This window comes from Penicillium maclennaniae (genome assembly GCF_028827695.1).
Source record: "Penicillium maclennaniae strain IBT 15551 chromosome Unknown utg000006l:1.0-2513246.0:1.0-2515036.0, whole genome shotgun sequence".
In the NCBI taxonomy this organism is placed as follows: Eukaryota; Fungi; Ascomycota; class Eurotiomycetes; order Eurotiales; family Aspergillaceae; genus Penicillium; species Penicillium maclennaniae.
The window spans coordinates 1979715-2001755 of NW_026623218.1; the positions used below are offsets into that span (position 1 = coordinate 1979715).

The 22041-nt window shown below is 47.9% G+C and overlaps 10 protein-coding genes across 10 annotated transcripts; 6 read left to right on the forward strand and 4 right to left on the reverse strand.

Moving 5' to 3' along the window:
• Positions 1-105: 105 nt before the first annotated feature.
• Positions 106-1706, forward strand: N7477_007016 (NUDIX hydrolase; the record flags this gene model as incomplete). Its single annotated transcript, XM_056968679.1, has 4 exons — positions 106-126; positions 290-446; positions 719-1084; positions 1417-1706. 4 exons carry the CDS (start codon positions 106-108, stop codon positions 1704-1706), a joined length of 834 nt encoding a protein of 277 aa, XP_056821475.1.
• Positions 1707-2116: 410 nt separating this feature from the next.
• On the forward strand, positions 2117-3486 carry N7477_007017 (uncharacterized protein; the record flags this gene model as incomplete). The annotated part of the gene is made up of 2 exons (XM_056968680.1): positions 2117-2144; positions 2192-3486. The coding sequence occupies 2 exons, from the start codon at positions 2117-2119 to the stop codon at positions 3484-3486; spliced, it is 1323 nt and encodes a 440-aa protein (XP_056821476.1).
• Positions 3487-5110: 1624 nt separating this feature from the next.
• On the reverse strand, positions 5111-6005 carry N7477_007018 (uncharacterized protein; the record flags this gene model as incomplete). The annotated part of the gene is made up of 6 exons (XM_056968681.1): positions 5111-5135; positions 5184-5393; positions 5448-5493; positions 5550-5659; positions 5739-5911; positions 5979-6005. 6 exons carry the CDS (start codon positions 6003-6005, stop codon positions 5111-5113), a joined length of 591 nt encoding a protein of 196 aa, XP_056821477.1.
• A 752-nt stretch (positions 6006-6757) lies between these two features.
• On the forward strand, positions 6758-7559 carry N7477_007019 (uncharacterized protein; the record flags this gene model as incomplete). Its single annotated transcript, XM_056968682.1, has 2 exons — positions 6758-6977; positions 7045-7559. The coding sequence occupies 2 exons, from the start codon at positions 6758-6760 to the stop codon at positions 7557-7559; spliced, it is 735 nt and encodes a 244-aa protein (XP_056821478.1).
• A 1057-nt stretch (positions 7560-8616) lies between these two features.
• On the reverse strand, positions 8617-10265 carry N7477_007020 (Zn(II)2Cys6 transcription factor; the record flags this gene model as incomplete). Its single annotated transcript, XM_056968683.1, has 3 exons — positions 8617-9328; positions 9383-9866; positions 9932-10265. The coding sequence occupies 3 exons, from the start codon at positions 10263-10265 to the stop codon at positions 8617-8619; spliced, it is 1530 nt and encodes a 509-aa protein (XP_056821479.1).
• A 722-nt stretch (positions 10266-10987) lies between these two features.
• On the forward strand, positions 10988-12185 carry N7477_007021 (uncharacterized protein; the record flags this gene model as incomplete). The annotated part of the gene is made up of 3 exons (XM_056968684.1): positions 10988-11154; positions 11280-11849; positions 11900-12185. The coding sequence occupies 3 exons, from the start codon at positions 10988-10990 to the stop codon at positions 12183-12185; spliced, it is 1023 nt and encodes a 340-aa protein (XP_056821480.1).
• A 3328-nt stretch (positions 12186-15513) lies between these two features.
• On the reverse strand, positions 15514-16574 carry N7477_007022 (N-acyl homoserine lactonase family protein; the record flags this gene model as incomplete). Its single annotated transcript, XM_056968685.1, has 4 exons — positions 15514-15871; positions 15949-16124; positions 16263-16410; positions 16465-16574. 4 exons carry the CDS (start codon positions 16572-16574, stop codon positions 15514-15516), a joined length of 792 nt encoding a protein of 263 aa, XP_056821481.1.
• Positions 16575-17417: 843 nt separating this feature from the next.
• On the forward strand, positions 17418-18454 carry N7477_007023 (SDR family oxidoreductase; the record flags this gene model as incomplete). Its single annotated transcript, XM_056968686.1, has 3 exons — positions 17418-17728; positions 17791-17972; positions 18027-18454. The coding sequence occupies 3 exons, from the start codon at positions 17418-17420 to the stop codon at positions 18452-18454; spliced, it is 921 nt and encodes a 306-aa protein (XP_056821482.1).
• An 811-nt stretch (positions 18455-19265) lies between these two features.
• On the forward strand, positions 19266-20060 carry N7477_007024 (NADPH dehydrogenase; the record flags this gene model as incomplete). Its single annotated transcript, XM_056968687.1, has 1 exon — positions 19266-20060. One exon carries the CDS (start codon positions 19266-19268, stop codon positions 20058-20060), a length of 795 nt encoding a protein of 264 aa, XP_056821483.1.
• An 88-nt stretch (positions 20061-20148) lies between these two features.
• N7477_007025 (bZIP transcription factor) lies at positions 20149-21737 on the reverse strand (the record flags this gene model as incomplete). Its single annotated transcript, XM_056968688.1, has 5 exons — positions 20149-20401; positions 20453-20562; positions 20612-21006; positions 21060-21311; positions 21362-21737. The coding sequence occupies 5 exons, from the start codon at positions 21735-21737 to the stop codon at positions 20149-20151; spliced, it is 1386 nt and encodes a 461-aa protein (XP_056821484.1).
• Positions 21738-22041: the final 304 nt, after the last annotated feature.

The following is a 22041-nucleotide window of genomic DNA, read 5'->3' on the forward strand; positions in this document are numbered from 1 at the left end:
TGGGGGCTCTTTTCACGGTTCGTGGTTCGCGGGGACGCCTGATGAGGGTGGTGAGACTTCGTTGATCCCGTGGATGTCCATCCCCCCTTCTGGCTGATGGAGGTCATGGCTGCTCTGACTCGGAATGTCTGACTCTGATCCGGCAATCTGGGGTCGCGTGGTCTTGCATAATCCCGAACCCGAACACGAAAAAAATAGGAAAAAGAAAAAGGAGAAGGATCAGACGGGGATGCAAGAAAAAGCAAGAATAAAGAGCTAGACTAACTTTGAAAATTGTCATCTTGACTAGGAAGCCATCCGTCGACTCAGAAATTATGTCCCTCCGCCAACGGCCTACGATCAGGTCCCGCTGATCAGGCGGGCGGCGGTGCTTCTCCTGCTCTATGCCGATCCTAAAGGAAACCTGAGGATCGTGATTACGATGCGGGCCAAGACCTTGAGTTCGTGTACGTACTCGTGTTTTTTTCTTTCTTTTTTTTCGGCGCTGCTGCACGACATGCTGACCCTGGTTCAGATGCAGGAGAAGCGGCATTGCCAGGAGGTACGTTCGGCATTACAATCAAGGGAAAACCTCCCTTCGAAAGGAAGTAAAAAGGAAAAAAGAAAAAAAAAGAAAAAAAGCAAACAATCCTAGCATGGCTGCCCTGGTCATGCAAGACAAAAGGGGCCTAAACAGAACCGGCAATAGGTAAATAACTTCTGGACTAACACCGAACAGGCCGAGCAGACACGTTAGCGGAGACACCGTTCCAGACTGCGCGCCGCGAAGCGAACGAAGAGATCGGCCTTCCCGAGATCGATCTGCCGCGCCCCTTCTCAGTTGAGCATCTCTGCGAGTTGCCGGCCAATCTGGCCAAAACGGAACTGGTCGTGCGTCCCTGCGTCGCGCTTCTTCATTCGTACGACTCGACCACTGGAGAGAATGCCGACCCGGAAGTATCGTTAATTCCGCAGTTGGACGCGCGAGAGGTCGCTGAGGTGTTTACGGCGCCCTTCCGGTCATTCTTGGACCTGAAACAGGATGGGAGGGATGACGAGTGGTATCGCGGATCATGGAGTTTATGGCATAGTGAAAACTGGCGCAGTAGGTTTTCTGTTTTTTTTTTTCTGCTTTTTTTTTCCCCCTTTCCTTGTTTTGATGCCCAGTTCCTCCCCTGGTATAGATCACCTCCTGAGGCTATTCTGTAGAAGGCAATCCCTCAACACATGGATTAGCTGTCAAACAGACCCACTCAACCCACTAAACCCACCTAATCCACCTAATCCACCTTGTTTGTTGAACTAAGGAACTTCTTTCGGGGATGCTACCTTCCAGTCCTTTGTTCATTTGCGGTGCTATATTCTTCCGGGGATCTCATTTTTGTTGTCGTTCTTTAATTTCCGACATCGTCATTTTCCAGGGCTGACATCCACTAGTGCATCAATTCTTTGTTCGCGGGAACGCCTTCAAGCCTCGCGGCAACTCCGAACATGCCACGCTCCAGGATCGGGGTCAAGGGACGCGACGGGTCTTTGGCATGACGGCCCGCATCATAGTGGATGCCGCGCGACTCGCCTATGCACGGGAGCCGGAATTCGAGCATAATAGCCACCTGGGCGACGAAGATATGATTGCCAAATTAAGACGCATGGGTCGACTGAGCGAGACCCGCTCGCCCTCGGATGAACTCACCCGTGAGACCATGGAGAAGGCCAAATTAAGTTAGTTCGCTGGGCGCAAGGTTCGAGTCGATTGTGCCTTGCTTCCAGTTCGTTTGTCAATGCCCAATCCTGTTAGCTCCCTTTCTTGCCTAGCTTCCTAGCCCTTCTCGGGCTTAATCTCCATAGATTACCCTCACACTAGAGCAGCGCCCCCCCCTCCTCCTCCCCCAAGAAGTAGACCCAGAATGCAGTTCCTGGCTGCCTTGATGACTCCACTGCCACGTCTCGCAAGGTTATGTCACAACACCTTAATCGTACAGGTCTGCTCCTCCTTGCAGCCCCTCGCGTTATGTCCGTGCTCTTGCCGATCGTCTCTACTTGACCTATATTATCGTGGCCGTCGCCTTTTATTCCGCCCTGTACTGCTGTCCCGCTTTATTCGCTTTGTGGTCTATTTATACCCGTGATTCACGCCATGCTGTCAAACTACCCGTATGCCCAGGGTAGCCACCGCATGGCACCCCCGTCCGGCCATCTCGATCCCTCGAAGGTCTCGAGCGAGTCATTCCACCCTCCAAGTTCCCCACCCGCGACCTGTTCCTCAACAAACCCTTGCCCGCTAAACCCGTCCCCGACGAGCCCGCCGAGTACTCCTCCGGGATGTGGTCTGACTCGAGCGATAGCGAGAGCGAAAGCACCGTCGATAGCGCAAGTCCAAGCGAGCCTCGCAATTCCAGCGAGTCTTATCCCATCTTCGTCAGCTCAGATTCCGATGACTTCAATATGGTCGATCACTCAGTACCCGTAGATCAGCTTAGTTTGGGTCCGATCCGCCCATCTCCACAACGCTTCCTCACTACCGACTCGCGCCCAGACTCGATCGTCTCGGGAGTGTCTGCTGTCTCAGTGTTCTCCAGGACAGACAGTGTCGCCGAACCGTCGGATGCTCAGTACGGGAGACCGAGCCACTGGACACAAGGCCGAACTGGCACGAACCACTACTTCAGAGAGAAGAAGTGGGATTATTTCCCGGAGCTAGCGACTCCGTCAGCGTTGCAGGCCAGCGGGCGAGTCAGCTCGGGGATCAAGAGTGGGAAATCACGAAAGAAGGAAGGTCGGCTGAATCTCGCGGCTAAGCGACGTCGATGGCATTCCCTCGATCGGGCAGGCCTAGGCCTCGCCCACGGTGTTCGAGATTCGATCAAAACATACGTCCACCGCACACTATCCAAAGACTCGGGCGAAGGCCGCGACACCAAGGCCAAAGGATCACCTCGGCCACGAACAGCACCGTTCGACTCACCCGATAATCAAGAACCATACCCCCGACCAAAGACACAACAATCATCCACGGATCTAAGCGTCCAACTACGAACTTTATCCATCTCAACATCCTCCAGTCCCCTCGAGTCACCCTCAAGCCCCCGCTCAATCCATACGCAATGCTCAGCACCACTCCAACGCCCGAAACAACTCGCAGTGCCCATGTCGCCGTACCAGAAATACGGCTCCGCCATCTGGGAAACACCCAAGAAATCAAAGTCAAAGCTCACTCCCCGCCTGTCTCCTAATCCAGATGGTGGCCCCTCCTCACCAGACTTCATCTATGCCAACCCTACACCGCCGCTCTCCCCACCATTCAAGACCCAGTTGCAGCAAAATACCCGGAATGCTGCACGCGCCCTGCAGGATGGAACATGCCACGTCCTCGTCGCTCTCGATGGCGCAAAGCGCAAAATCTCCGAATCGAAAGACGAACGGAGACGTGAGGCATTGAAGTCTCAGATCAAGCTCATTGGTCCTGTGAACTCATACTCTTATAATCAGGGTGATCCTTGGGTGTAATACCTGACCACAATATTTTTTATCTTGGTTTCTCTTTGTTTTTTTTATTTATTTAATACGCTCATTGCATCGGGTGGACTGGACTGGGATTGGGATTGGCATTGGGATTGGGATTGGGATTAGGATTGGGATTGGATTTGGATTTGGATTTGGATTTGGATTTGGATTTGGACCTGGTTTCTCACGACGACTACGACATTATTTTTGCTCTTGATTTTGGATGATCCCTTTTTCGATTCCTTTGGCTCATTTCTCACAGTGCATCTCGTTGGACTGGTTTGTTTTGGGTTTTGGTTATTTCTTTTTTCTCTCGATCGATTAGCATACATGTACACAGGCGTTGGCATGACCACGGCCCAATCTGACATGTCTCATTCCTATTTAGGAATCCCCCACAATTCATCATCTACCTAACTTAACACAATTTACCACGTCACAACCCGATCCCATAAGACTACCCAGCCAAGCCCCAATCATATTTCCACCTCAAATCCACATCCGTAGTTCCACGCCATGCAGCGCACTCTGCATTCCGTGCTTGGATCTCCGCCGCTTCACTAGCTCCATTTCACCACCCACATTTACACACGTACCCATCCTCCGATCCAATCATTCACCCGGAAAGATTTGCAAGCCCGTGAATGGGGCTGTCAACGGTCGACTTCGTGGGTCCGACCTAGCGCGCCTCAAGTCGGAGCACGGCCTAGCGTAGAAATAGCGGTCTGATAACCTTCTCGATTGCCGTGCGTGATCCCTCGCTAGATATCTCATAATTGAAGGCGTCAGAAGTAGATACACGTCACCCACTTTTATTGGGGTCCCGCTTGCGAGTCGGATGCTGTAATTATTGGTTTTTTTTTTTTTATCGTTAGTTTCAGGGAATCGGAGTTGAATCTTCATGGCGGAACTGGGTTTGCTGTGCATGGTTGGGTCGGTTCTTATATCAATATGCACTCGGTCATGAGTCTCTGCTATGACTGGTGGCTCACACTTTGGCGGAGGGTAAGCACTTGACGTCGTTGTGTGTTTGAGGCTCTGATGCTGCTCTGTAGCTGCAGTATCATTCAATTCATTTCCCTTCTTAGGCTTATTGTTTGAACAATAAATGGGTGGGAGAATCGGTATCTGTGCGCTTCGCACGCTGACGCCCTGAAACGGCAAGGAATGACAGAAATCACTCGAGCAAAACGCAAAACCCGCACGCGAGATGGCCGTTAACCATGTGACTTCCCAGATACTAGACTAATAACATGGGCTGGCTTGGAAATTGGTCAATCTCCCGCAGACCCGTGAATTGTGACAACTTTCAGTCTGTTTCTTCCTTTCGGAACATAATGTCATCTACTTACTGAGAAGAAGATTCAGCAGGATAAGCAAAGGGACTTGTCTTCTACCGGCCGTCTTCGGTCCTATATGACTGAATTACCGGGGCGTTGCCCCCTCCTATTTGGCTAGTTTTCAGAAGAGTGCTGGACGCCAAAAGACCACATACGACCTTGTTTTCTACTCATGTCATCGATAGAGTAATTGTTACATGTATAGCGTATTTCGAGAGAGGCTACGGAAAGAGTCTGAGATGAGTCAACAAATTGACTTGATCTTATCACGCTTCTAGAAGACCGTCTTAAACCGAGTTTGTTTCACGGATCCTATCACGGTTAAGATGTTCATATCGGAAAAACCTACTTGTTTCGCACAAGGTAATTTCAAATGGAAGCGTATCCTGGCATAGTCCATGTGCCAGGAGGTAGAATCCAGCTAGGGCTGATGTGAAACCAAAGACACCAGCAACCTTGGTGATGTCTGCGGCTAATACCGACCTATCATCAGCCTGGAGGAAGTGGGCAGTACAATTGGAAATGTAACACAGCTCCAGGGCGGCGTAAACCACGATGTTCGGAAGATGTCTTTCGAAATCTTAGCGTAATTGTTAGCTCTGTGGAGCCTTGTATGTAACTTACGTTGGTAGAGCAGCGAGTAGAAAAAAGAAATTGAGAAAGCACCAAACTGAAATATGATGTGTAAGCCAAAGCCCACAGTGTCAATAGACAAGAGTGACTGACCCAGCTGATAGAACGCAAACGCGTTGTGATATTCGGCCGTTTCGCCGCCGTAAGCCTCTATTACACCCAATGAGGCATCAACAATACACCATACCCGCCACAATATAATCCTGGCAGGTTTAGTTAGATCCCGATCTCGAGCAGGTTTAGATAATCAATGGCTTGCCAAATGCGGCGAGTACTGTAAACCCAAAGGTATTTCCTTTCACCATTTCCCATTGCGCAGATATGAAAAGCCCGAATCCCGCGAGGAAACAAAGGTTTGCAATGAACACTGTTTGGTTTGCGACTCTCCGGAAGCCCATCATAGAAAGCGAAAGGGTCATCAGGGTGGTTGCAAAGCCGCCGAACCCGAGGGGACTCTAGTCAAAGTCAGTGTTTGTACATATAGCCTAAAAACAGTATCTGAAATAATTTTCGAGTACTTACTGGGTTGGCGAGATGACCTTTTGCCATTAGACGATGATAATACTTCAGGGACGGTGAACGATGTGTTTTCGTGCCGGGACTTGCTGAGTGACTGTCCTTCATGGGTTGACAAAAGTCCATACTTTTTTTTTTTTGGAACAGTATGAGGAATATAAACAAGAGCAGATGTCTGAAAAATTTAGGAAGTCAAGTAATTATTTCTTCTAAGGTACTGTTGATCTATGACAACGTAAGTGCTTGAATTTGAGCACCACCTGCTATAACTTCCTTTACTGGCGACGAAAGCTTACCAAACCAACCACACTGTATATTCAGATTTTTGAGGGAATTTCTCGGCATCCTACACGAATTCGAGATATTCGTGAAAATTATCGGTGGTTGCTTCCAAATATGCCAAAAGTAAGCTGGTTGCCACCTAGCCCCACATGTGACAACTTCCTAATCAGGTAAGTATGGAATCACGGTGATTCATGGATTAAGAAAACCTACCAAGTCCGAGAATTGTCCGGCTCACAAGGCATATTAGAGACACGTCATTGCTCGTAAATCGGACGGCAGTGATTCAATTTCTGTCCAATCGAGGAAGAGTTTTCTCCGTATATTGTGTCTGAGTTTGTTTGAATTGATGATAAAGTGGAGTGAGAATGTTTTCAGAGTGAGTATATAAAGGCTCGATGCCCCTTGCCATTGATTCTGTCATCTTACAAAAGACATCGACCCTCGAAATCAACTAAAACATTTCTCATTCTTTTCACTTCTTCCAAGCCTTCCTCTACATCATGTGCCAACAGGAAACTCAAGCCAATGGCTGGACCAGCATGCCGGCCAATGCAGGCACCATCTTTGGTGACAAACCGTTCATCAACCAGCCCGGGCCTTTGTCTCTAGAAGACATCAAATTTCCATTTGATGAACCTGTAGTCGCTAAGACTTTGACATATGCAAAGAAAGTTCTGCATCCTGAAACCTTCAACCATTCGATGAGGGTTTACTTCTACGGTATGCCTGCATGATGAGGCCTGCTCATTTTTAGCGAATCTACGACCCGTATCTAACCTCTACATAGGAATGGCTATTTCCAAGCAGCAGTTTCCTGAGCAGTTTGCTTCTCTTAACCCGGTGACTTGGGCTTTGGCATGCTTGCTTCACGACTTGGGTACCGCTGAAGAAAACCTGACGGCAACCCGGATGTCTTTCGACATCTACGGAGGCATTAAAGCCCTCAATGTCTTAAAGGAATTTGGCGCCACTGTAGACCAGGCCGAGGCAGCTGCCGAGACAATCATCCGCCACGAAGATATGGGAGTGGACGGTACGATCACCTACTTCGGTCAACTCATCCAGCTGGCCACCACATACGACAACACTGGTATCCATCCACATGTCAGGGATTTCGGTGAATTGATCCACGAGACCACTCGCACTGCGATCAACGAGTCTTATCCGCGCATGAAGTGGTGCAAATTCTTTGCTAGCGTCATCCGCAAGGAGGAGAAGATCAAGCCATGGTGCCATTCGACCCATCTTGTCAACTTTGACAATGAAATTGAGGCCAATACCTTGATGAAGCAATGGGAGTGAGAGACGACCACGTAAAGCTCATTTCTTTCGAGACTTTGGCTCGTTGGACATAGTGGCTGCGGCCCGCTCATCAGAAGAGAAATGCATGAAATAAAGACAAGACACTGTTTCAAGTCAGATAGATGCCTAGGGTTCATTAAACTGCGCTTGCGCGTACGGGAAGAGGAGCTTAGCGTTAATCAAACCGGATGCCCGGAAGTCCTCTCCAAGACAAGTAATTAAATTTGCAGCGCCACGGACATGCATCCGCGTTAAAATTGGTCACATCCTGTTAAAATTCCACATTCAAATCTGCGCTTTATCTGTCCAAGTTTATCAAGAACTCATTTAAGATTCTTTTTAACGTCCTCGCTGTATCGCTAAATAGGATTTAGTTTCTGGCTCTGGAAACCTACTAACTCCATTAGGCAGTTTAGCCATGTGGGTCTTCAAAGGTACAGTCACCCGTTTTCAGCCGATCACTCACCACTTTTGACTTGGGTCTGAAGTTGAAATAATTTCGAACGGGTGGGGGAGCGGGCGGTAATCCCGACGTTCGATATTCAATTAAAAGGGGTTTCTGTAAAACAATTGCATTAGTGTAGCGCTCATGCTTATCTAAAGAAGAAGCCTCGGTTGTATGTGAGACGGTGAAACAGTGGCGTAGCAGATACCAGAAATAGATAGCCGACTTCTTTGGCCGGAACGCTAGCAGTAAATTGAAAGAAATTATCTCCGGTGTTTGGTTAAGATTTTGCAAAAACAGTGCGACTCCAATTTCTCCAATCGATCTATGCAGCCACGAGAGACTTTTGTACCAATCGTTCTGGCCGAATTCGAAGTCGGATACATGGCATTGAAGAAAATTCAAGCATGACTGACACCTACTTGTAAGCTTACCCCTGTTATTCATAAATTCTTGTCTATCATTTCCGTGCATCGGTCCGCCCAACGGGTGCGGACCGAGTCCCAACGATTATACTTACAAGGTGCTTTCCATCGATTTGGCATTTCGAGAGAACACGTAAATTCAATTCGTGCAATAAGCCCATTGTATTCATCATAATCCTCTCCGGCGTCATATGAGAAGCCAACCAGAATCCAGCCCATCTATGTCAGAATCCCTTCGCATTGGGGTTCCTTGCTGATCTTTCCGTTCCCAATGGTCTCGCAAAATCTTTGAAGCGTTGATTACATTCAAACAACCTGTAGAGTCCCAGAGCAGTCTCAAAGACTCAGTGACAAAGGTACGTTGGCTTTGTGCCCAGCAACCAATACCGACAATAAAAGTCGGCCAGATCAGACACTTAAACAATGCCGCGTCGCCTTTGAGTGCTTCAATCAACCCAAGCAATCGGGAAACCAATTCCTCGTTTTCATGTTTTGCAGTCCGTGAAGTTCCAAGAACTTCCCTTCCGTATAGCAAAGCAGCAGACTGGTATGCCTGCGATAGCATACAGAGTTTGTTGATGTCTGTCGTAGAGGAGGAGCTAGTTCGCTGGAAGTTGGATGCCCACGCAAAGGAATCGAACTTTTCAGTCAGCTCGAGCATTTCAACGGTGTCTCGTACATTTTCATGAGCAAGGATGTCATCGTGGTTCTCAATATCCCTCAAAATTATTCGTTGGTCGGAAAAAAACCGTACAGCTCTTAGAATAAATTGTGGGCATCCGAGGAAACTCCTCACAATGGACTCTTGATGCCTATCTTCTTTGTCTTCGACAGAGTATTGTAATACTGGAGTGAAACATGACGTAGGGAATGAGAGCGCAGAACCAAGAGTTTCAATCCTGCTATTGTCAATGACTGGTAACCGCGCGAGTTAGGAAAAGAGCCTCACGTACAACGAAAGCTGTTTGGCGATAAATTGCCTTATCTCATGGGCCGTCTCTCCACGAACATTATCGAAATGGCTACTGAAGTCTGACTCGACAAGTGACTTATAAACGATATGAAGACCTTTGGCGCCTTGAAGATGGATACTCCAGCCATCAATACCAGATTCAAGAAGGTCAAGAAATATAAGGAGTAGAATAGTTGCCCATGTCGCGGTCGTCTTGCAATGCTCTGCATGGGACAGTGACAATGAAAGTGCCTCTAGAGTTTGCTTTTTGAAAAATAGCGCATCTAGATTGGCATTTACAAATTGTGGGGAAATGTCCGCATCGACCTGATCAAAGGAGTGACCTGTGTTTGCAAAGTGACGCGCTGCGAGAGCGACGATGGATTTTCGCAGAGCTGAATCTTCCAGAGCGTAAGGAAGTAAGTTCCGGAATGGATTGCTATCGCTATCATACAAGATGTATAGTTTGCAGATGCGTTTGTTGTCTTTGGCTGAAATCAGTATACCTAGAGGGGAAGATTTTCCTTCCATGAAATGAACATGAACTCACAATAATCAATATAAAATCTCGACAGCCGATCCAAATTATGTATACGCGAATCCTGCAACGCAGGGCAGGGGCCGATGTTCGCTGCTGAACGTGTTGCTGAATCGAGTAAAGGCTGACTCCGCCTCTGCCGCGCGAATCGTAGATTATTAAAGGCGCCAGAAGCTCCTTCAAAGCTTAGCCCGCGCATCTTTCCCCGGATCGCCACGCCTTTGACCCATCTCAGCGGTCTTTTGTCGAAGCATTCCAAGCCCGCTTTCTCACACTTTAAGCACGGAAAGCGGGACTGATCACACTGGATTGTGCGACTGCGACATGTCCAGCATGGTCCGCGCATTCTGCGAATATCAATAAGACATGGGCAATGCAGGAAATGATACGCTGACTAGCACGCAGCACTTCCCGATTCCCGGGTTACCGAGGGCGGTTCTCGGACTGGAAATATAATCTCCCGCCCCATAGAAACTTGCCACAAACTTGAAATTCCCAGGTCAGCGGCCAACGTATGTACGGAAACTATGTCTTGTTAGAAAGATATTTGGAGCAGCTCGTCCCTTGACAAAGTGCTCCCTATCAAATGGATATAAAGCACGGAACTTCGAAGGTCCGAGGGTATTTGCGTTCGAATGCCGACCACAACGGGCTCTCACCTCGAACAGCAGCGGAACAAAACGCATATGATGTGATGAAATCTGCTCCCTTTACACTTGATGGTGCAGTTATGTATAAATCTCCCTGGTAAGCGTAGTGATTGTTTCAAATAATACCGTACGGATGTTCCATCGAGGCCGTACGGATTATACCTACTACTACCTAATACTAGAATATAAATAGGGAAATATAAGTTAGTAATAAAAGGAATTGACTTAGGTAGTTACATAGTCTATTTTCCAACTCTATCTAAAGATGCATCATACGCTTCAGGCTTTTTCGTATGCCTAAGGCCACATATATGCTGTTATGTCACCGGTTCTCCCACTACACTCTAAACATGACCACTCCTATTTTTTCCAAACTACTTCTTCCTCCATATCGAGGAACCAACACTCAAACAGCTCAATGTCAGCAATCCACTGGCCCGGGGGCATTCCCCGCGAGATCAAACATCATCCCAAAGCAGATCTATCTCAAGACGAGCTCAGGGAAAAAGTCAAAGGCTGGCTACTTTTCGTCCAAGAAAGCTGGGTTCCACGCGACCGGGCCAATACCAGCAACGACGACAAGGAGTACGAGCTACGCCAGCGCCGTGCCCTAATTAAAAAATGGGCTTCAGAGTCGCAACATTTCCGTGATGTTAGACAAACCCTATTATTTTCAAGCGTTCATCGAACGGAAATTGATGCAATCATAGTCGTTCCAAGATCGCGCCTCGGGCAATGAGCTTGAATACCCCCCCTGAGGCGTTAGAACATGTGTCCGATGCACAGCAGCCTTGTGAAACGAGACATATTATCTCCATTGCACCCATTGATGAGTCGCATCCCGTGAACCGAGCGCGATGGATCAAACTCGCGATTCTGTTTTATCGCTACGATATTGAATCGGGACACTGTCTCCCCTTCGACAACGTCGTCCCCACAGCGGCGGTCCTGAATCCAGAAACTACCAGTACTTGTTCAGTTGAAGATTTCCTTCCCTGGTATTGCCTTGAGAATGCCTACTTTCCAGGTATCCTAATGGACCGCACTGGAACGGTAATCTATCGTCCTCATGAACGATACTTTTTGATAGTTGATGAGGAGGGATTGAAGACCGGTCGTTTCGCAGTCGTCGATTTTAACAGTGATGGGACAATCAAGAACTCGGTTCCTCTGCGTCCTTTCAATATGTATCATTTCGCAAACGATCTCTTTTTACATGGGAGAGCAGGTGTGCAAGAGATACGTGAAAGACCAGGTGGTCACGGACATCAGAACCGATCGTGCGTTTTGCCTTGCGCTTTCCCCTTTTGAGCTCCCTATACTAACGCAGTGGTGGAAATAGAATGGATATAGATCTACCAATTGTTGATATTCTTGTATCAGTGGCTGAACCGAACGGTCCACCCGCTCCGCATACGATATTCTGCGACCGTGAACAGTTCGAGAAAGACATTGAATTCTATGCGCCTGGATATCTGGCCCTTGAAGCGGCTGGTAAAGGCGGGGAGTATGATTTCAGGCGCCTAACGGAGCCCGACGATATTCCTTTCGATAGGAAGCCTGCATATCAGAGAATGATGGCGGATCTCATGGCTGGTGGGCGTCCCCCTTTCTGAAGGTATTTCCGGTCTTAAACTCTCACATTGAATCCAAAGGGACGCGGGAAGAATGTTAGCAATGAGACGATGTCGATCAGAGCCGAATAAGGTGACAAAGGCATATATTGGACGGAGTTGCTCCGTGATATAGAGTTGTCACTCCTCGGATTTCAGTTACGCCGTACAGGTTATAATACGTGGCTGGGGCAAGGAAATCCAACCCGTTGATATCCACGTCATATGGCACGCTACATTGGTTTGGCCTAAGCCGACATTGAAGTCAGCCTCGCCGTTAATTGAGCTCATCCTAGGTTGGGGATTCGATGGTATGCAAATGTTAGGAGACTGCGGTTTCAGCCATCTCGAAGCAAACCAATAATGCCGTATCTGACCTCAAGTGAGAGGGTCAGTGCGGTAATCGCGAGACGCAGGGTGATATTCACTCGATTCTCGCCCGGTTCTCAACCGGTCTATTGCGCACTCACCTTTTTCACCATTAGGCGCGCTACGCGAAAGCAGCGATGAATGGATCAAGGAATTTTCAAACAATATAATTTATATTAGTCTATTTTCGAGTACATACGACCATAGGGTGTGGAGAACAGGGCTTCCCGTCCGCTTAGCCGTACTTAAGCCATATATTATGCGCGGCTATTTCTTAATACGATCTAAGCTTTAGGATGGCGTCGGATTTAATCGTAGGATATGTATAAGTGATATAGGTGAGAAGTCTGGAGCCCTAGGTGATAGCGGTGAGAACGGGGTGAGACCGGGTGAGAACTGGGTGATGACTCTCGCCCAGATCACCCACTCTCTCACTTTCACTAGACTTCGGCCATAAATTCAGGCCCTAAGGCACCTATCCGGTTTGCTGTTCTGAATCGATTAACATATAGCTATTAAATGAAAGATGCTCCCGAAGGACTTCCTAAGGTAACTCGACGAAAGAAATACACTTGCTATATTACTGTTACGGGTTAAGAGAGAGAATCCTAGATTAAACTGTACCATTCAATAAAGGTATCACGACCGGGGAGGAAAAAAGGGAAGAAGGAAACTATCTAGCTAGAGGTCTTATTAATATCAACCCCTACCCTACCTGGTATCTTCTATCTCGGTATCTTCTAACATAATATGAGGCCGCCTATCATTACAGTTACGTGGTTTTACCAGGGAATATCAATAAGGCCACGCTATATACCTCGAGGAACTAGCCCCGGCTACCGATGGAGAAGTATAAGATTATAGTCATTGACCAGGTATTATAAGCTATACTATAGATAGATATAGCCTATATTATTAGTTTAGTAGATAGAGTCTTTCTCGTAACGAAGCGCCTAATACTAATTTTTCTGAAGATAAAGTCGATCCTATCCTGTAAATTTTGAAATCCTTTACAGTCTATATCGTAAATAGGAAAATCTACCCTCGTAGAAGTCTGCCTATTAGCTTCTATTAGCGTTACGTTAAGATAGGAGCGAGAGACTTCTCGATCTCTACCGAAGTAGATTAAGTAAGATAATCTAAATATAAGGCCGCTTAAATATAGATAGTATTATTTCTCCTAATATATTAGAGTATATTAGGTAGGACTTAACTATTAAATAAAAACTGCTAACGAAGCTACGAGAAAGCTTTACAATTATAGTAAAGGATATTAAGTACCTTTTTGTGTTACGCCTAAGCACAAAGATATTAAATTAATATTTATACTAAGCCTCCTTAGATATTTAAGAGATTATATAATATCTCTTTACTAATATATAGAGATCTTTCTGCCTTAAGAACTGAGATAAATAGCTATATATAAATAGGAGTAATACTATATAGCGATAAAATATCTACTCGAATAGCACTTTAATATTAGATCTATATTTATTAATATAGAATAGATAAATATAACGCGTACCTTCCCTCTAAATAGACCTTTTATTTATTTACTCTTACTCTAAAGGAGGTTGTTTGAGGGCAACATCCTTCCGCTTAGCCAAAAGACCATTTATGTCGACCCTTAAGGTCGACATCCTCAAATCCATATATATATACACACCTGCATGTCGAGAGATAACCACGTTATTTCTTAACACTTACTTAATCCCTAATTATATATCTTTCTTAGGGTTTCCCTTCTCTTCTAAACTTCCTTTCTTAACTATATAACGTTAACTACGCTTTAGTAATTCTATAATCTTCTCTCTTTAGTTTCCTCTTTTCGATTTCTTATTTTCCCTAACTAATATCTTTTAACCCTACCCTTCTTATCCTCTCGCTAACGCTAATTTATAAGCTTACTCTAATTATAGAGTAGTACTAAGAGTAGATACTCTAGAACCCCTTTCGCTCCCTTAATATAACTACTAAGAAAATAATAACTACTCTCGCTTACGCCTATATTCGCTTTAGCTGAATTAGCGAATATATAATATCCTTAATTAGTAAAGTAAGGATAATAAGTATACGCCTTCCCTATATCTTATCGCTCTTTCATATATTTCCTTAAACTAATTAGACTTAGGACCTTAATATTATTGTTAATATAGACCTAAATAATACCTAAAACCTACTTCTTTAGGCTTATTCCGAATTTAGAGTATCTAAGAGTAATAAATTTATCTTTATAAGCGGGGACGAGGCGGATGGTGGGTAGATGGATGAGTGCAGCTCACGGGCCGGAGCATGTCTGGACATACCGCTTCATCGCACCTTGTAAATACCCCCATCAATTTTGACAGGTAGAACCGTCCCAAAGCTGATGCAGAGGAACGACAGATGTTGGTACAGACTACACTGGACCCTACCCCCTGGCTCCCGTGATCCACAGTTCGGACAACAGCTACCTAGAATATCCGCTGGCCTCGATGAGGGAGTTTGAGCTAGCGGTTGCTCTCGAGTTTCGCGCCTATATGTCCTCTTTCATCCGCACTGGCAATCCAAACACCGAAAAGCTCCCGACTGCGCCATGTTGGTCTAACTATGGTGCTCTTGGTGATTTTGTGATTCTCCGATCCGCTTGGTTCCCCAGTTCGGATTCAGCAGCAACGCCAACAAGAGCTATCCGACTAACACGCAACTTGAGGTCGCGGAAAAGGCAGGCATTGAAGGAACTGATTTCTGGCAATCGAGCCCTATCGTGGACACTATCGGATTTTAGGCTCATGTGTCGCGCAATGGAGGACTGCTAGTGTAACAATTGTTGGGTCTCGGTTATTGGGATGTAGTCAGCGCTGCATTAGCCCTGGTCGCTGACCGACAACTGATTTCCCAATGTAGCTATATTGATCTAAGGTTCAGTTCACATATATGTTTTCGTGCTGGCTTCTTCTTAAAGGTACTCCATCGGTACTAGCTATTCGTAATATTTCTTGGCCTGGATCAGCTCGTCTGCTGTAGCATAGTCATGCCCAAAAATGAGTTTGGCCGAGAAAGCTTTTTGCAACCGTCTAATAAACTTCCCACTATCAATCCAGCTGCGGTAGTCTCGCAAAAGCCAGCCATGTGCCCAATTTGACTCATAATTCTCCCGCACATGGTACTGGTCCGTCGTCCAGATGAATGTTCCATCGGCAGCAAGATTGACCTGCATGATGCATAGGCCGGGAGTATGCCCAGGACAATGATAGAGCGTGATCCCGGTGCACAGATCTACTTGCGAGTCGTTGAAGGTTTGCCAGTTCAATGTGCCGTTGAGATTCAGATATTCCGATCTGTCAGGCCATAGGGCGATAGTAGTCAGAAGGAATGCAGAGTGTAATGGCGGGACCAAATTTGAAGAGGTACTCACAAGTACAGCCCACCATCAGAATTTGTTGCAGCTGCCCAGCAGGCGTGTTTGAATTCTTCTTCGTGGACATAGATTGGCACTCCCGTGTCACGGAAATGATTCAATCCGCCCGCATGGTCCAAGTGTAAGTGGCCCATAATGACTGCCTTGACGTCTTTGATATCATAACCGGCATTCTTGATGGCATTAGCAAGTGATGCTGTTCATTATAGCATGTGCGCGGGAACAGATCTGTAGCTTCATTGCTCCATTCCTTTAAGTGGCTTCTTGTCAGTTTGACTTGAGGTAGAAGGGCCGTGATCAGGAACACTTACGCTCTTTACGTCCTCCGTACTTCCACACTCGAAAAGAATGAGTCCTATCTCAGGATGATCAATCAGACCGGCGATCATCATTAGGTCTCTTCTCTTGTTAACGGGGTTGGGGTTGCTGACACCTCCTCCGTTGACACCCATCAGGAGCCTACGTGTCTGATCAGAAAAGATGCGGACTAATACGCCAAATGTCAGCTCCTACCATCCTTCGTCAACGTTTAGAGTGCCCAGGTTGAGAATGTGCATTCTGGTGCCTTCAGGACACGCATATGCGGGGACAGATGCTTGGACCAGCTGCCTCATAGTGGCCATGATGCTTGCTGGCTGGGTTGAGATTCTGGAGAGGGCTGATATACCGAAACTAGGCTTGGTCTCATCCTGAATCACGCCAGATCAATGACTATCTATAGTTTACATAGTTCACGTATGAGGTAAAGTACCGATAAGTCAGTATTGACCCAAGCCTCGGTCCATTCGACGCGGTGGACAAATTCCGAGAGACGTGCCATGACGACCAGTTACTGACGCATGGCCAATTTCCAAATCTCCCCTGCATTTCCCCCCCCCCCCCCCCCCAACCCCCACATGGACAGTAGAGCATTTCCTCTTCGAGCAATTAACAAGATCAGTTCAGAGCACAATAACACGGTCCCATTTTCGGCCGCAGATTAACCTATCAGCAACTTAACAACACCGCCCCCACCAACTTTTACCTGCTATCAGAGTATCCGCCTACTTTCGCAAACACCCTGACATCAGCTAGGTGAAGGGTTTCCAGACTATGACGCATGTGTAGAGCTACATGTACGTTCATGGGATGAGTGGTTGAAGTTAGCAAGCAGGAAGGAGTATGGGCCGCATTGAAAGATGATTGTCCGTGGTTTGTGGATCTACCTATGACGTAGATACTTGGTGGTGGGGAGAAATCGGTTGTTGGGGAAGTAGTCAGGCGAATTGAGGCATGGATGGCTCGTCGTTCCAAAGCGAATAATAATGACTAGTGTCCACGGGTTCTCATCTCCGTAACCTCGGGACGGAGAGAACCGGTAGTAGTGAGAACTGGACAACTTTAAAAGACAGAAATAGGACAAGATCCTCTCCCAGTCCGCAGTTGTCAATTATTCTCCGCTACAAAACGTCATGATACAACGAGCAATGGTTGATATACAGACAGCAACGCCCATCTCGCGCGTTTGGTTCGTGACTGGCTGCAGCTCTGGCTTCGGTAAACTCTTCATATCCTCCATCGTAGCTCGCGGCGATAGGGTGATCGCCACGGCACGCAATATTAGCGCCCTGAGCGAGTTTGAGGATCGCGATGATGTCCGGCTGATGCAGCTGGATGTCACTCAACCTCAGAGCATGCTCAACGACGCGGTTACTGCAGCCATCGCGACCTTCGGCCAGATCGACGTCTTGGTTAACAATGCAGGATATGTCCTTTCCGGAGTGTGGGAACAAGTGAGGTGAGGCACCTAGATTGCATTCCTCCTGTTGCAAGTAAACGGCCATGCTTACTTGTCCATAGTCATTCCCAGACTCTCGATATATTCGCCACTAATGTCTTCGGTCCTATCAATCTCTCACGCGCGGTGCTCCCACACATGCGGGCTCGTGGGGTGGGGTCTATTGTATTCATGAGTAGCCTCGCTGCCTGGCTAAGTGTTGCTGCTGGGGGACCGTACAGCGCGTCCAAGTGTGCTCTTGAAGGTATGTTAGATGGAAAGTTACTACGCATAAATGAGTAATAACTGGGCTGCACAGGAGCCGCTGAAAGCCTCCAAAAGGAAGTGAAATCCTTTGGTGTGGAGGTGTATATTGTAGTTTTGGGCCAGTTCCGCACGGGTATCCTCGACTCTAGCAAAAGGAAGGTGGCTGATGCAGTCCACTCACCTCCAGAGTATACTGCCATTCTGGACCGTCACCAATCCAGACTGGAAAAGACAAATGGCAAGCAGCCTGGGGATCCGGTACAGGCAGTGGAGAGAATTTTTGATGTCGTGCGACACGAAGGCTACATGGCTGGTAAAAAATCCATGCCTCTCCGCATTGTTCTAGGATCAGATGCCATGGATATCGTTCGTGGCCAGTGTCAAGGGATGCTGAATGATTTGCAGGAAGAGAGGTACCTAGGAGAGAGTACGGACTTTCCGATTCCCGGCGAGGAAGTAGCAATTGAGAGATATGCATAGTCCCAGCATTCGACTGCACTTGTTTCAGTCGTGCGATGGGTGTCATCATTAGGCTTAGGTCCCGAGGTATTTTTAAAAAACGACTTTTTGGGCTGTCTGGCAGATTTTTTCACTCTTCAGCTGCATGGATGTCCAATGGACAGCATTCAGACCATCAAGCGCTGTCAGGTGGCAAAATTGCTGTCCGGCCCGGGAGTCCAGCCTGCATGAGGCCACAGATTCTGGAAGTTCCCCCCGAGACGGCCTTGAGTGACTAGCCTGCCGGATTCGAATTGCGGGTGGGGCAAGGCGCGGGTCTATTTGACTGTCATGAGTCAGGTATCCTCTGTCGTGTTTCGAATTGGTCCCACTGTTAAATGCGCATCGGCGGCGTGTCATGTCAACGTTTAATTGATAATCAAATTTTGATATCTCCCAATGAGCATATAAGTGGCAGCTTCGGTTGCCTGATCTAGGAAAGATAAAATCCATTGGAAACCCACACGACGGATAGCGATTCAGTCTGCCAAGCATGGCTGGCCTCATCTCTCCCTTGCCTATCGGCAAGCTCGACCTTAAGCACCGGGTCGTAATGGCCCCTTTGACACGCATTCGCGCTGATGAGGACCATGTACCCCTCGATATCGCTCAGAGTACTACAGCCAGCGGGCTTCAGTTCCCGGCACCCTCTTGATCAGCGAAGGCACTTTTATCTCGGCGCGTGCAGGTGGACGAGACCATGTTCCCGGGATCTGGAGTGAGGCACAGATCAAGCAGTGGAAGACCACCACCGATGCTGTGCACGACCACGCAGTTTCATTTTCTGCCAATTATGGGCTCTAGGACGCGCTGCAGAACCGGACGATCTCCGAAAACACGGCTATTCTGTGGTTTCGAGTGGGAACATTCCCATGACGGAATCGAGCCCTGTTCCGACGCCCATTGGCGAGGACTCCCAGCATGGATCGACGACTACGCTCGTGCAGCTAAGAACGCTATCGCTGCGGGATTTGATGGCGTCGAGATTCACGGAGCGAATGGCTACTTGCGTGATCAGTTCCTCCAAGACACCGCCAACAACCGAGACGACCAATGGGGTGGCAGCGTGGACAAACGGTCTCGTTTTGGCCTAGAAGTTGCTAATGCCGTTACTGATGCCGTTGGTCCGGAAAGAACGGGATACCGCATCAGCCCATGGAGTGCAATTCAAGCAATGCACATGAAGGGTTTGAATCAACAATTCACCCATTTCGTTCAAGGTCTGAGCAAATTGAATTTGACGTACTTGCATGTCGTCGAGCCACGGATCTCAGGGAGCCTCACGATTGAAGCAGAGGATGAGGATGATTCGTTTGTGTTCGATGCTTCCGGGAACTCAGGGACGATCATTCTCGCCAGGGGGTTCACCGCACACTCGGCGGAAAAGAAAATCAAAAGTCGCCCAACCCATCACGTCGTCACCATAGCCTTTGGGCGCCAATTCCTGGCAAACCCTGACTTGCCTTTCCGCCTTTCCAAGGGCCTTCCTCTCAACCAATACGATAGGGAAACATTTTACACGCCAAAGTCACCTGTGGGATACGTTGATTACCAATTTAGTTCGGAATTTGCGACTGAGAGCTACTAAGGACATATACAAGACAACAGAACGCATCAGAATTGTCTAATTCCGTGCTTTTACTCTTTCCCTTGTAGACGGTCCTTTGCCACAGATATCAATCAACCCCGCGGATTGCCGCAGCCATCTCAGGCAAGTATTCCTTGAACTGACCGGAGACTGTCCAATTATCTGACCTCCGCACATGCTTCTCAAATATGGGGTTGAGCACGATAACATCGCCTCGAGGAGAGGCTGCATCCATGGGATCGTATGGCCAGTTCACTCTCACGTAGTTCGAATACAGTTTCGAAAAGACAGTGAAAGGATACTCTTCCGGCTTCTCAATGAGAATGTCACGTACGCGCGGCCTTGAAAATGGTCAGAATGAATATAATTGATATGCAATTCTTCGGACTAACCAGGGAATGTTGTCAATCCATGCCGCATGTGGGACTGTAATTTGAAGAGCGGTCGGACGAAGCCAACGCGGTATATCTTCATAATTTGCATCAGTCGGAAGTATTTGCCACTAGAGAGGTTAGCCAGGCCCGCGCAGTCCATTGAGTCATCATGCATACTTTTATTGTTTGAAACATCACGAACATGAAGCCCAGTTTCTCCGGAAGCGCGACATCTGGGAATATGGAGAGCAGTTCGGCCAGAACTTGGCTGATAGCGTGCGATCCAGCCGCAGCCTGGGGATATAAGATTTTCTGCAAGCATAACTGGGACGGACCCACGGCCTCGTTCACAGCAACCCCTTTGGCTACTAAAGTCCGTCTGGAAGCGATAAAGTCTAGCAGAATCTGGTCCAAGGGACACGTGGCGGGTAGATGTTTAGGCAGCACGGATGCAATGCCGCTCGACGTAGAAGGTTGCAAGATCGTATTGACCGTAACGGAGGATGGTGCGGTACGGGCCATGAAAGAATCATGCAATCTCTGAGATAGGCTAACGGAGTAATTGCCTTCCGCTTTTTGATCAACTTCACATTCTCGACCATTGGAACAAGTGATACAAACTGACTTGGTTGGCTGACGCGGGGATCAGCTAAGTCGCCTGCCTCTGCCGAGGGCGGTCCTATCCCTGCCGGCATAGCAGCCTCATTGCATCCATAGGAAGGGCCTGCTGGGTGTCTGTGGTGCTGCTCATAGGGAGTGTACCGGGCAAACTCCCGCATCGTAGCGGACGCGTTGGTTGTCTCAGTGTGAAATTGCCGATTCCCCGGGGTCAAGAGATTGCTCGGGGGAGCGGGACTCTCGGGGTTCTGGGGTGTGTCTGTTCCACCATCTCAGAATCGGACTGAAATCAAGGATGCGCAAATTTACCGCTGATCGGTTCATCATCGGCGATGGGGACTGAATCAGGCCTAGGAGTGTCATGCCCTGCGTTATTTTCCTCCGGGACGCCATCAAGCGCAAATTGCGCGATGCTGTCCAGACACGATCGAAGACGTCGGTTCTCTTCCCGCAGCGATTGGACTTCGTCCATCAAACTGCGGCCCTGGTCCGACAAGGATGTCTTCGTGCGGATCAAATCTTCTTCGAGATCCTGCATGCGCGACTTGAGTCGTTGTCGTAGCGCACGTTGGGCTTTCCGATCCAAGTCCCGCTTATGCTCGATCTGCTGCGCGGTCAGCGATGACACGGTCCGGGGCTTCCGGCGGGTTCGGGCATTGCGCGCGTTGGCCTCTGAGTCCGACATGGGCGTGAATCAATGGATGGGCCTAACAGTGTTGATGGATTGGATATAGATCGAGAAAGTGGAATGGGGAATTTGCGCCCCACCCATTTTATTTTTTCCTGACTCAGGGGCTTCGGGTCATGCTAATCCATCTTCTGGATTGTCCAAGAACCAACGGAGATATTTAAATGGAGCATCAGACTGGAAAAGAACTCGCAATCTTCTTCCATTTTTCACCAGAAACCATGTCAACCACCAACACTCTGCGAATCGCTTCAGCTTCCGGATCTGACCGACCGGCGGCATGGACTCGCGGAACTGGCCC